The sequence below is a fragment of the Schistocerca cancellata genome, chromosome 3 (assembly GCF_023864275.1).
Source record: "Schistocerca cancellata isolate TAMUIC-IGC-003103 chromosome 3, iqSchCanc2.1, whole genome shotgun sequence".
In the NCBI taxonomy this organism is placed as follows: Eukaryota; Metazoa; Arthropoda; class Insecta; order Orthoptera; family Acrididae; genus Schistocerca; species Schistocerca cancellata.
In genome coordinates this window covers 402,254,222-402,269,501 of record NC_064628.1, presented here as the reverse complement: position 1 = coordinate 402,269,501, position 15,280 = coordinate 402,254,222, and the positions used below count along the sequence as shown (strand labels likewise).

Sequence of the window (15,280 nt, the reverse complement as noted above, 5' to 3'; positions counted from 1 at the left end):
GTAAATGACATAAAGGATATACCAATATACATTTTACAACATTTTACTAGTCAGAGTGACATATCTGATCAAAAGTGAACCATGAGCTCTCCAACTTAAAATTTAAAAAATTCTCATCAAGTTAATTTGACATACAGACAGAAATGTTACAATCACCATTACTTGTTTCTTACAAACAAATCATCCAGAAAAAAATGTTGTCACTTGAATTTGCATCAAATATGCAGAATGAACTATGATCTTAGCAATTTCTTTAATCACACAGTAACGAAATTAAGCACAGTGCTCCTACCATGTTTTTGATATACATTTTATAAGAACTTTTGGCCTGTATTAACAGTAATTCTGTCTTTTACACAGAAAGTATGTTTTGGAAGTTTGTTTACATGTATTGGGTTTCATTATTTTGCAAAATGTCATAATTATTTGAATATTAGCAAGTTTTGTTACATGCATTAGTAACAAATATGGATAATGGTAGTTTCCATGTTCTCCCAAACATTACTTTATGCTTTTGGCTGACAAAGTGAAAACCCACAGAATGGTATGACGCAGTTTCATTATATAATAATTAAAACAGAATACGACAAATTTATGACAATTTCAGATGACCTACAAATTGACCAAATTCTGTAAGTTTGATACATTGGTATTTCATAAGCATTTTCATATTACATCGTTCACAAGGCAGAGATTATGGGTTCTGACATTATAATTATCTTGTTAATCTGGGCAATGACTTGCCATCAGTCAGCTGAGGGCTGTGGTACTGATCTGTTCAATATGCTTTCCAAACAGGTCTGTTACATTTAAAGGTCTACTACTGGGATATGAGCCATCAGGCAATGTGTCAGGAGTAGGGGTTGGAGCAGGAATGGTCAGGGATATTGCAAAGATTCAGCTGGTGGCGGAATACCATTGTGGGAAGGGTGGAAAGGATAGTGGGTGGAATATTCCTCATTTCAGGCCATGGCAAGAGGTAGTTGAACCCCTGCAGGAAAACGTGATTTGTTTGGTCCAGTCCTAGAATCCATTTACATTGGCTGTCTGCTCTCTTTCACACAAATCCACCCACCAACCTGCAACCTACATTATCATCCCTTAATTTATTTTTCTCTTTGATCTCATTGTGTTTTCACGCCAACTTTAGTTCATTTTTTACCTTTCTCTATTGGCCATACTTCCTCAGGTTTCATCTTTTCCCCTCATCACCATCTGTTCCATTCTTTTTGTGGACTTTTCCCATTTATTTTTATGTATTTTGACAAGTTTTTTGCCATGTATTTTGTCATAATTTATTTACTTTTATGCATTTTTATCTTCCACCATGGATCCTTGCTCCTTCCATCTGTGTCAGTACAGATGAGTTTCCTTGTCATTAGCCAGAACCTTGTCTCTCATACTATTTCTGCATTGTTGCCTAACTCATGGAATGCTCCCCAAATGGCCTTACCATCAAATTACCCATCACCAGTTGCAGCCCCTCTTCTACAATGACCTCTTTTCTCTCCAAATTGCACAAGTCCATAGCCCTTATGAACTTAGTCCTGCAAAACCATGTAAATCAGACCCAAAAGTCCTTGTAATATCTCCTCTCTCTCAGTAAAATTCTCCTGCTCTGCAATCACAAATTCCTGCATCCCACCTCTCAGATAAAAATACTTTCCCTCCAGGAACTAGAGCAACATGCACAATGCAACTTCAAAAAACTCTCCAACCTGTTCACTTCCTACTCCTCCCTTGGAGTACCACTATTCACTGCCTCTACAACAGCTGCCAAATCTCCCCCACATCTCCTCATAGCCAACAAAATTTGCCTCGCAGTCTAACTCCATTTACAACACCCTCAGAAACTCCCTCCCACTATCATGCAGAATCGATCCTAAACAGACCTGAAACAGAATCATGAATCTTTCTTCCAAAAGCCATAGTCCCATAGAAGTATCACTCTTTCCCAAAGGTCTTACCTTTTATGTTACTCCCAAATTCAATCATGCTGGAATTGTTAAGGATCTCCTCTCTTTCTCCTGGTCCCTACAGTGGAAACAGTTTTTCACCACAAATGCTATCAATCAGACTCAATTCAAAGCCAATGCTGAATCCTTCCTGACTCAGTTCACTCCTCTGTCGAAACATGATCCACCCCCACTGTCTCCAAATCACCCTCTGTTAACATTCCAGAATTTCTTGACCTCAGATGCTGCCTCATCATCTTTTCCAACTTTCCATCCACAGAAAGAACTGCAATTCACCACCTATAATCTGATCCTGACCTTATAGTCCTACCTGCCAAACAAAGGTTCCACCACTGTAGATCTGAACTGCAGAGGTTGTCTGGCAGGAGGACTCTACCAGCTGTCAGATTTTCTCAACCACAAACTGTCAGTTTCATACATCTACAAACCCTGCCCAAGAGACTCCATTCCAGAACAGAAATCCAACAGGATCTCCAGTCTCTCCTCAAATAAAGCTTAGGCCCGGTCCAGAACCTCTCCCCTGAGTCTCTCTTTCTCCCTCTCCCTGTCCCTCTCCTCATCCCTACCACTCCCTGCACTCCTGTCTTCTACGTGCTTCCTAAGTTCATAAATCCAACCACCTAGGATGCCCCATTGTGGCTGGTTACTGTGCCCCACTGAGAGACTCTCTGCTTTCATGAACCAATGTCTTCAGCCTGTTACATGTAATCTACCATCTTATATGGAAGACACCACCCATTTCCTCTATCAACTCTCCACAGTTCCTGTTCCTTTACCACATGGTGCTCTGCTTACCACTATTGATGCCATGCTCTGCTCACCACTATTGACGCCAATCTCGCTGTACACTAACAACCCTTATGCCCCTGGCTTTGCCACTATTGAACACTACCTTTCCCAGAGCCGACTGACTCCAAACCTACTACGTCCTTCCTGATCGTCATGAAAAGTCCTGGCACCACATGACACCATCCAATGCCACCCTATTCATGGGCCATCTAGAGGAATCCTTCCTAACCACTCAGAATCTCAAACTCCTCACCTGGTTCGGATTCATTAATGACATCTTTATGATCTGGATCGAGGATGATGGCACCCTGTCCACATTCCTCCTGACCCTGAACACTTTCTTCCCCATTCCTTTAACCCAGTCCACCTTAATCCAACAAGCCACACTCCTCAATGTTGACCTCCACCTCAAAGATGGCTACATCAGCATCTCTATCCATGTAAAACCTATGAAACACCAGCAATATATACACTTCAACAGCTACCATCCATTCCATACCAAGATGTATCTTCCATATAGCTTAGCCATCCATGGCCATTGCATCTGTAGTGACGAGCACTCCCTTGTCAAATATACAAAAGGGGTTTACTGAGTTCTTCACAGACTGAAATTGCCCATCTGACCTAGTACAGAAACAGATCTCACATGCCTCACCTACTCCAGTTTGGTAACAGGCATGTCCTATCCTATTAAAGGCAGGACCACTTGTGAAAGCAGTCATGTGACTATCTAAGCTGCAACCACACTGGTGCTTTCTGTGTGGGTATGAAAACCAACAAACTGCCTGTCTGCATAAATGGCCATTAGACTGAGGCCAAGAGATGGAAGGACCACCCAGTTGCAGATGCAGCCCAACACAATTTGCTTCACTTCAGTAACTGCTTCACAGCATTCGCCATCTGTATCTTTCCTACCAACACCATCTTTTCTGAACTGTGCTGGTATGAACCCTTCCTGAAATATATCCTACATTCCCATAGCCACACTGGCAACCTTTGCTAGTCCCTGTCCATCATTTATGTCTTCCCTTCCCTACTCCCACTCCAGCAGCACTGCAAAGCCTTCTGTTCCACCAGTGCAACCACCAGTCTTTCCCCCTTCATCTACATCTATATCTACAACTACATCTACATTCATACTCCGCAAGCCACCTGACGGTGTGTGGTGGAGGGTACCTTCAGTACCTCTATCGGTTCTCCCTTCTATTCCAGTCTCGTATTGTTCGTGGAAAGAAGGATTGTCGGTATGCCTCTGTGTGGGCTCTAATCTCTCTGATTTTATCCTCATGGTCTCTTCGCGAGATATACGTAGGAGGGAGCAATATACTGCTTGACTCTTCGGTGAAGGTATGTTCCCGAAACTTTGACAAAAGCCCGTACCGAGCTACTGAGCGTCTCTCCTGCAGAGTCTTCCACTGGAGTTTATCTATCATCTCTGTAACACTTTCGCGATTACTAAATGATCCTGTAACGAAGCGCGCTGCTCTCCGTTGGATCTTCTCTACGTCTTGTATCAACCCCATCTGGTACGGATCCCACACTGCTGAACAGTATTCAAGCAGTGGGCGAACAAACATACTGTAACCTACTTCCTTTGTTTTCAGATTGCATTTCCTTAGGATTCTTCCAATGAATCTCAGTCTGGCATCTGCTTTACCGACGATCAACATTATATGATCATTCCATTTTAAATCACTCCTAATGCGTACTCCCAGATAATTTATGGTATTAACTGCTTCCAGTTGCTGACCTGCTATTTTGTAGCTAAATGATAAGGGATCTATCTTTCTGTGTATTCGCAGCACATTACACTTGTCTACATTGAGATTCAATTGCCATTCCATGCTCCATGCGTCAATTCGCTGCAGAACCTCCTGCATTTCAGTACAATTTTCCATTGTTGCAACCTTTTGATACACCACAGCATCATCTGCAAAAAGCCTCAGTGAACTTCTGATGTCATCCACCAGGTCATTTATGTATATTGTGAATAGCAACGGTCCTATGACACTCCCCTGCGGCACACCTGAAATCACTCTTACTTCGGAAGACTTCTCTCCATTGAGAATAACATGCTGCGTCCTGTTATCTAGGAACTCCTCAATCCAATCACCCAATTGGTCTGATAGTCCATATGCTCTTACTTTGTTCATTAAACGACTGTGGGGAACTGTATCGAACGCCTTGCGGAAGTCAAGAAACACGGCATCTACCTGTGAACCTGTGTCTATGGCCCTCTGAGTCTCGTGGACGAATAGCGCGAGCTGGGTTTCACATGACCGTCTTTTTCGAAACCCATGCTGATTCCTACAGAGTAGATTTCTAGTCTCCAGAAAAGTCATTATACTCGAACACAATACGTGTTCCAAAATTCTACAACTGATTGACGTTAGAGATATAGGTCTATAGTTCTGCACATCTGTTCGATGTCCCTTCTTGAAAACGGGGATGACCTGTGCCCTTTTCCAATCCTTTGGAATGCTATGCTCTTCTAGAGACCTACAGTACACCGCTGCAAGAAGGGGGGCAAGTTCCTTCACGTACTCTGTGTAAAATTGAACTGGTATCCCATCAGGTCCAGAGGCCTTTCCTCTTTTGAGCGATTTTAATTCTTTCTCTATCCCTCTGTCATCTATTTCGATATCTACCATTTTGTCATCTGTGCGACAATCTAGAGAAGGAACTACAGTGCAATCTTCCTCTGTGAAACAACTTTGGGAAAAGACATTTAGTAGTTTGTCATTTAGTAGTCTGTCATCCTCTGTTTCAGTACCATTTTGGTCACAGAGTGTCTGGACATTTTGTTTTGATCCACCTACCGCTTTGACATAAGACCAAAATTTCTTAGGATTTTCTGCCAAGTCAGTACATAGAACTTTACTTTCGAATTCATTGAACGCCTCTCGCATAGCCCTCCTCACATTATATTTCGCTTCGCGTAATTTTTGTTTGTCTGCAAGGCTTTGGCTATGTTTATGTTTGCTGTGAAGTTCCCTTTGCTTCCACAGCAGTTTTCTAACTCGGTTGTTGTACCAAGGTGGCTCTTTTCCATCTCTTACGATCTTGCTTGGCACATACTCATCTAACGCGTAATGTATGACGGTTTTGAACTTTGTCCACTGATCCTCAACACTATCTGTACTTGAGACAAAACTTTTGTGTTGAGCCAACAGGTACTCTGAAATCTGCTTTTTGTCACTTTTTCTAAACAGAAAAATCTTCCTACCCTTTTTAATATTCCTATTTACGGCTGAAATCATCGATGCCGTAACCGCTTTATGATCGCTGATTCCCTGTTCTGCGTTAACTTTTTCAAATAGTTCGGGTCTGTTTGTCACCAGAAGGTCTAATATGTTATCGCCACGAGTCGGTTCTCTGTTTAACTGCTCAAGGTAGTTTTCAGATAAAGCACTTAAAAAAATTTCACTGGATTCTTTGTCCCTGCCACCCGTTATGAATGTTTGAGTCTCCCAGTCAACAGGGTTACTACAAATGATTGAAGCGATTTCACAGCTCTACAATAACTTTATTATTTGAGATATTTTCACAATGCTTTGCACACACATATAAAAACTCAAAAAGTTTTTTTAGGCATTCACAAATGTTCAATATGTGCCCTTTTAGTTATTCGGCAGACATCAAGCCGATAATCAAGTTCCTCCCACACTCGGCGCAGCATGTCCCCCCATCAATGAGTTCGAAAGCATCGTTGATGCTAGCTCGCAGTTCTGGCACGTTTCTTGGTAGAGGAGGTTTAAACACTGAATCTTTCACATAACCCCACAGAAAGAAATCGCATGGGGTTAAGTCGGGAGAGCGTGGAGGCCATGACATGAATTGCTGATCATGATCTCCACCACGACCGATCCATCGGTTTTCCAATCTCCTGTTTAAGAAATGCCGAACATCATGATGGAAGTGCGGTGGAGCACCATCCTGTTGAAAGATGAAATCGGCGCTGTCAGTCTCCAGTTGTGGCATGAGCCAATTTTCCGCGGGCTACGCGTGAAACTTGCCCGCACACGTTCAACCATTTCTTCGCTCACTGCGGGCCGACCCGTTGATTTCCCCTTACACAGGCATCCAGAAGCTTTAAACTGCGCATACCATCACCGAATGGAGTTAGCAGTTGGTGGATCTTTGTTGAACTTCGTCCTGAAGTGTCATTGCACTGTTATGACTGACTGATGTGAGTGCATTCCAAGCACGGCATACGCTTTCTCGGCTCCTGTCGCCATTTTGTCTCACTGCGCTCTCGAGCGCTCTGACGACAGAAACCTGAAGTGCAGCTTCAGCCAAACAAAACTTTATGAGTTTTTCTACGTATCTGTAGTGTGTCGTGACCATATGTCAGTGAATGGAGCTACAGTGAATTTATGAAATCGCTTCAATCATTTGTAATAGCCCTGTATATCCGGTAAATTAAAATCTCCACCCAGAACTATAACATGGTGGGGAAATCTACTCGAAATATTTTCCAAATTATCCTTCAGGTGCTCAGCCACAACAGCTGCTGAGCCGGTGGGCCTATAGAGAGATCCAATTACCATTTCTGAGCCTGCTTTAACCGTGACCTTCACCCAAATCATTTCACATTTCGGATCTCCGTCAATTTCCTTCGATACTATTGCACTTCTTATCGCTATAAACACACCTCCCCATTCACTGTTCAGCCTGTCTCTGTGGTATACATTCCAATCTGAGTTTAGGATTTCATTACTGTTTACGTCTGGTTTCAGCTCTCTCCTTTACTGTTTTCCTTCTATTCCTGCCCTCCAAACCTCCCATCTGCACCCAACATACCTGCCCTCTCCTCACCACATCCCTGCACACTCCCAAAAGCAGCACTGCACCTATCCCCACCCCTACCATGCTACCCCTCCCCTTTCCTGGCCCAGTGCTACCCCTCCCAATTCCTGGCCCAGCGTCCAACTTAACCTCACCACATTGCAGCCTCAGCTGCCACAGCCAGCAGTTGTCTGTGTGTAACTTGTACTTGTGTAAATGTATGCGTTCCTTGTGGCTGAAAGCTCAGATGTATAGTGGTATTTTTAGTGTACCTATCGCAAGTCAGCATATCCTCTATGTGTTGAATAGCAATCTGTTCTTTCCATAATATTGTCGTTATTCCATCCTAGATTTCCCATTGTACAAAATAGATTTAGTTTTGTTTAAAACCATGTTTACTAGAAATTATGCTAATTAACTGGGTGTATATGCCCCAGGACAACTGGGAAAACTGTGACAAATGCGGGAATTTTTTAGAATTCTAGGAATTTGCGTTCTTTTAGTTTTCAGTTAAATTTTTGTAATTTTCACAGGTAAAAGTGACACTACAACAAAGAATTTCACTTTAGTCCACTTCTGCAAAATAATACTGCAGCAATAAAACATAAATGCAGCAAAATAAAACTTAAGTTGCAAAGAAAATATGCTATTTAAGCAACAAAACACAGAGCAGACACAAAAATCTACCAGCAGCAAAATGTACCAAAGGCTTTAGGACAAAGACTATGGAACACACTGTAACAACAAACTGCTTTTGATGAGTGTGACATCACAACTGTTCACATTTCTAACATGCCATGGGAAAATATTTCGAATGGTGGTTTGAGAACTTTGATAAGCATTACTTTCAAAGCAAAGTTCCTTTTACACAAGATGAATTAGGTTACATGTGAGAATGTGTGATGAATTTCTTAAATCATAGATCATTTAACTCTCATTCAAAAGTTAAACCTTCGACGACCAACCATTCAGAAAAATGTTGGACCCAGAAGACCAACCGTTTGTGACTTTTTTAACATTTTACTGACACATCCCTGTTTTACGTGTTTTTAAGGGTAATAGAGGCTAAAAGAAAACAAGCTTCAAGGTTAGTTTTCATATTTATTTTAGTTCTTTCATAAATTACAAATATGCAATAATGACAGTAAAATGTATAATTATCCTTAAAAAACAGTGTGAGCTGAATTCTTGAGCAATTTCATACATAATCAGTTTTTGTAGCAAATGTCAAAGTGTATTTAGCCAGGTAACTCATGAAATCTTTGGTGCACATCAGTGAAATTTATAATCATACTTGTTACAAATATTCAGCTGCTGCACTTTAAGCGGTGATCTTAGGATTCTGCCTGACCACAAGCTCAAAAAAAAAAAAAAAAGGAAAATCAGCAAAAAAATTTTGATGACAAGTATTATATGTGAGAGCTAAGTTTTTCTTGTAGCCATACTGTATGATATTAATTTAAAACGTTAATTTTTCCACTTTGTGTGTTCATGCTACTTAACAGTGATGTTGCTGTTGGCTGACTATGTCAAGTGTACCAAGATTTGAATACTTTCTGTTACTGGCTGGTGAGATGACATGACAGGAGCATTGACTGGCTGACAAAAGTGCATCACACAGTGCTATTTCGATTTCAGTGTTTTGGAAGTGGAAGCTACTGTGCTGTATATGGTAGAATTCATATTTATACTTCCGTAATATGAAAATATACAGTGTACTTTTTGCCGTGCATCAAAAAACTTTCCAAAATCCATTGTTTTTTGCTGGGTTTTGTTTCCTACAGTGACAGGAAGTTGTACACTGACGTATGAAACCTTTACCATTTCAAGGCTTGATAAGTTTTACAGCTCCGTGGGAAAGTGTAGTGTCACTTAACACAGAAAAAAATGTACTTTCACCTTGTGTATAATGTATTTTCACCCAGAAAAAATGTATTTTCACCTAGGTAAAAAGTGTATTTCTAACTGGTGAAACTGGAAATTTTTTTTCATGCCCGTGTATGCACCCTGAGGAAATGTTCTACTAAAGTACATAATAGTTATAACAGTTTGAGCTAATAGATAGATCTCAGAATGATGACACCACACATTATAGAGTCTGGGATATCAAATTTTCATTAACATAATTAAAGTATTGTTGAACTAATTATGAGGTAATTAACATTAAAATTCAGAAATAGCAGCATTTTCTATTGCAGAATTTTCCTCTGTGCTTGTTAGATTCCAGTTAGCTTTGTCAGCCTAATTTTTATGCACAAGGTGGCATATTTCATTAACTGTTTAAGTCATTAATTAAGATTTTTGCATAATTTACCATAATTTTCAATATGCCATTTCTACTCATAAGCAAGGTATTTCCAGTGCACATACACATAATTGTTTCATAAACTTTTCTAAGTTCCTAGGCCTCCACATTTTTCACAGAACAAATTTGTATTAATTGCATATAGTCCATCCTGAGTAGCAAAATCTAACCTATCAGTTTTTCAAATGATTATGTAGTTTCCAAAATTACCATTTTTTCATACACCAGGTTTTCACGAATCAGGCAGACATTGTCCAAAATAGACCGTCCCAGTTGAGCAAATAAATGAGCAATAGCTATGTCAGATCTGCACCCAGTGTATCAGCATCCATGAAAACTCAAGAATTTCGATGCCTGTGAACTTGCAAATTTTTTCTTTAATTCAAGTTTGTGAATATTTTGGCTGGATTATCATCAGAGGAAGTGGTGTTGAGCAGGGAGACTTTCATCAAGGACTGCTGCAGTGTACTTTCATCTGGTGCATTAATATAAGACAGTATGCAAGCAATGATGCATAGTGTACTCTGCGCCACACTTTATCAGTGGGTTTCAGTTATTTGTTAGATCTATCACTGGTCCTTGTACAGTGTTTCTAAAACACTTTGCTGACTAATCTACCACTGGATTTCTGTATTTTTATGAATGCCAGTGTGGTTTATATACTATTTTCTGTACAAAATTAAGAAAGTGGTCATCATCCAACAATAGGGCTTTGTGGATGAGAAATGTGTGAGAAAGTGAAACAAAAATTGTAGTATTGTGAACATTTTCAAGTAAACACCATCCTGTACTCATTAAAAAACCAGAGCAGCAGAGCAGAGACAACATAAATCAGGTTGCTGGGTTTACACAGCTTATAAAAGATCATTGTACCAGAAAACAAAACCCAGGAAAGGAGGCTTGGTTTACCAGTTTTATTTGACTGGAAACTGGTTTCTTTTCTTGCAACAAATACAGTTAAAGATGAATGTTCTGGAAAGTTGTCAGAATTATAAGGTTTTTATGGGCCTCTCTAAGTATTCTATATGCCATGTTCTTTTTGTTCATTTTGTGCTGAATAAATATTTTAGGTATATTACTGCAGACAGTTATTCCCTATGCCAACAGAGAATGAAAAAAATTAAAAATAAACTTCTATCTCTATGCATTGCAACTAGATTTTTTTCTTTTCTATTTAGCAATTTTTTCATTATAGGGTAAAAAATTTTGCTCACTAACAAAAAAAAACGGTTATGAGCTATATTAATATTTGCAAATGAGAATAATATGATCCTACGAAATTTGATGAGGAATGTTTTTATTTTTAGGTGATACTTTCCACATTCGAGACTCAGTTATGGGTCTGACTTTTCTTGCTGCAGGAGCCTGTTTTCCAGAAGTAGTGACCACCGTCATCATGGTTCGTAAAGGTTAGTGTTTGAAATAATGTCACAGTTCTCTATTAGGCTCATTATGAAGCACAAAGCATACAGCACTGTGTGAGGAAGATGGAGATAGTTTCTCCCCCAACGGTCTGCTCAACATGGCACTTTTTGTACTAGGCACAGCCTGATTCCTTCACTCTCTGCATTCATTCAAAGAACAATTAAGAAAAGAAATTTACAAATATTATTTGTCTCAGGAGACTAGCAGGGAGAACAGCGTACTTGACAACCATGTCAAGTTATTCCCTTGGTGCTCTATATTGCTTCAGATGAATGTTAGAATAAAAGTCAGCTGATTTTCTCCATCATCATCTTGTAAAAGTGATGTTTCTCTCTGACATCAACAGAACTATAAAAGAGAACTTTCTTTCCTTCCTCTTTGATAGACACAGTAATCACTTGCCATATTTTCTAAACACTAGTCCTTGAACTACCACACCCAAGTCTGATAGTGGACATGCAGCTTGCATCTGTTGTGTTGTTTGACCAGTTGTCTTAATACAAAGAGAGAAGGAATTAAAAAGTTGATTAATTCACACACAAGAATAAGAATAAGAATCTTTATTAGCTGCTCAGTATTTGTTATACAATGGGCTTCGTTAATAAGTTCAACTACAATATAAAGATGGTTATATTCTCATAACAACGTATATATAAATCATATGAATGTTAGTGTAGTACAATAGCAAACATTTGGAATTTTATATAGTGTTAATCTGACAATAAAAAAGAAAACATTATACAAATTTATATTAAGCAGTGAGTATTCATGTTGATGACTCTACGGCATTATCATATACATGTTGATAACACTATGTCATTATCCTAAGATATTGATACAAATATAGAGCACTCGATATAGGTCTATGCCTATATGTTAGATATTGTTTTTCCAAATTTAGGTCCTACTACAGGCATAGGTGCCTTTCTCTATGTTAAAACAGCAAATCTGCAATATTACAATCTTCATATTCATCAGCTGAGTAAAATGCTTTACCTTTGAGCCATTGACTCAATGTTGTCTTAAATTTATTTTTAGATACTGTTTGTACAATTTTAGGGAGCATATTAAACAGTTCAAGGCCTTCATATTTATAACTATTACATATCTTGGACAATCTAGAGTATGGCAGATCAATTGTGTGGTTTTGTCTTGTATTATGGGTGTGGACAGATGACCTAAGGGGATATTGAGCTATGTTTTCTTTTAAGTGTAATAAGCAATAATAGATGTACAAACAAGGAACTGTCATGATGTTAAGTCTTTTTAAAAGTTCCCTGCATGTATCCCTAGGAGATAAACCCACTATACATCGAAGAGCTTTTTCTTACGATCTAAAAATTGATACTGAATTGCGAGAATTTCCCCAGAGCAGAATACCATATGAAATATGGGGGTGGATATAAGCAAAATATGAGTGCATCAGTAAGTTTTGGCTGACATTATTCCTAAGCTTATAAAGTAGGAAAATAGCACGTGCAAGTTTAGAACAGACGTATGTGATATGTTTATCCCAGCTAAGTTTCTGGTCAATCATCATTCCTAACAGTTTAACAGACTTATTTTCTTTGTTTGATACCTTCAAATTAAAGAATATTTCCTCAGTTTTTATTTCATTTATGTATAGGGAGTTTGCACTAAACCAATGAACTGATTTTTCAAATATTGTATTATTTTTTCTCGTACAGATTCAAGAGTCTGTCCTGAATTGATAAAAGTTGTAGTATTGTCTGCATAGAGGACTGTTTTACAGGGCAAATACTGTGGCATATCATTAACATACACTACAAACAGGAAGGGCCCAAGTATGGAGCCCTGTGGCACACCTCTTTTTATTGTTTGTGGGTTTGACAGCTGCCCATTTACACTAACAAATTGTACTCTGTTGCTTAAGTAGGATTCTAATAATTTCAGGGTGTCCTCTTCCATGCCGTAGTGTCCTAATTTCATGATTCAAGTACTATGAGATACAGTGTCAAATGCTTTATTCAGGTCTAGGAGAGTTGCACAAGAGATTAATTTGTTTTCAAAGCCATCATATATATCACTAACAATATTTTCAATCACTTTAACTGTGGATAGTTTAGACCTGAATCTATACTGTGACTTTGTAATGCACCTCTTTCTCCGGGGGACAAATATTAATTATTATCAGTAGTAGTATATTAAGCTACAAATTATCATTTTAAACCTGTGTGGTCTCCCTGGTGTGCCTAGTCAACCACAAGTCCCCATCACGCTGTTCATTCTAGCAACAGAGTACATACAGGGTTGAAGACATGGAGAAAGAAAGGTATCATCACAATTTGAATTTAGAGTAATATAACTTTCATACCTTTATTGGTCGTTGTTGCACACTCGTGGTCCAGTGATGAATCTTGCTGTCTGCTGTTTGTTAAATCAATTTGAGGTCCAGGGCGTGTGTTCTGCTGCATAAGAACTGACACATAATTAAACTTCCAACTTTTATTTTATAAATGCTGATCGTGACAGTATTCAATAATTTTCTATGTAACAGCTTTTCAAATACATCATTTCATTCCCTCTATCCTTGACCTTCTCAAAGCAAGCATATTACAAGACATCTCAACATCAACTGCCCATTGTCTCTACACCTGCCAACAACCAGCTCCTGTTCACAGGGCTTACAAACTGTGCAGTACTGCCAACCTCGGTTGTATATTGATATTTCACACATCGCACGCATACATATATGAAAAACATAGTATGAAAAATGAAAAGTGTTTATAATATAGTTCTGTGGCAATATACCTCATGATTGTCCTCATATTAACGGTTTTGTAACAAAATAATAATATTTCAGTTTATGTTCATGTAGTTAAAGTTCACTTGCTCCTTCAAGTTGATTGATGGCACAGCACACCTCGCCAGCTGGTGGTATCGGTAGTTTCAGTAGTCCATTACATTACAAGTTACTTCACAGGTTATTCCTCTCAAAATAGTGATTCATTTGTTGGTGAACACAGTCTTCAATTATTTTAGATATTATTGGGATTAATGAGATAGGGCAATAGTTACTTGGATTTGATTTATCTCCTTTCTTAAATATGGGAATAGTTACTATTTTCAGACAGTTGCGGAAAATCCCTTGCTGTAATATACGGTTAATGAGAGTGGTTAGAGGGGACAGAAGATCACTTGATATCTTCTTTATGACAAACTTTGACATACCATAGAAGTCCTCTGCTCTGGAACTACTTAGTTTGTCTATTGCTTTGCAGACATCATGTACAGTTACTGCCCAGCAGGATTTATGAACTACATTCTTATTTAAACCTAAAAGAGTTTTATCATCAAGCATGGCTTTGGGGGTAGACAAATCTTGTTGTAAAGTGAAGTTAACAAAGCATGAGTTTAAGATATCTGGGGCTATGGGTATAGCTAGTTGAGTTGTTGGTCTATTTATTTCACTTTTAACTACTTCCCAGGCAGCTTTACGGCTATTTCTAGCTTTAAGAATGTAGTTATCATTCGCACTACATTTTGCCAAGCTTATTTCAGATCTATAGATTTTTCTTATTCTAATGTACATCTCTTTGTACTCGCTGCTGTTGTGATATCTGTCCTTAAACTTAAGAAGCATAATCCTGATGCTGTTCAGGTATGGTGTGAACCAATTATTTAGTCTCTGTGGTTTATGATCTTGGTTATTATTTTGTTTTTTTTACTAATCTGGGACAACATTCATATAATATTCTTGCAATTTCTTCTATAAATAATTTGTTTGTACAAGATGTCATTCCAGTTAACTGGCATTAATCTAGTTCTAAACTCTCTTATGTTGCATTCATTCATAGGTCTAACAGTTTTGTGTTGTTCATCTGGAATGCTGCCTGGGACTGCAATCCATAGGCCATCATTATCAGCTGGGCCTAACTAGACTATTCCAATTTCAACATTATTTTCATGGATATTATTTATCATATTGTCTCAACATGCATTATATCTAGTAGGCTTATCATTTAGACAATAACAA

The 15,280-nt window shown here is 38.7% G+C and overlaps 1 protein-coding gene across 1 annotated transcript in view; it reads left to right on the top strand.

The window, feature by feature from the left end:
• LOC126176336 (sodium/potassium/calcium exchanger 4-like) overlaps positions 1–15,280 on the top strand; it is a gene marked incomplete at its 5' end in the record, with an annotated part of 108,225 nt that overhangs the window by 76,511 nt on the left and 16,434 nt on the right. The window contains one exon of the mRNA XM_049923488.1: positions 11,166–11,267. Coding sequence (XP_049779445.1) covers positions 11,166–11,267 — 102 coding nt within the window. The remainder of the gene's footprint in view (positions 1–11,165; positions 11,268–15,280) is intronic.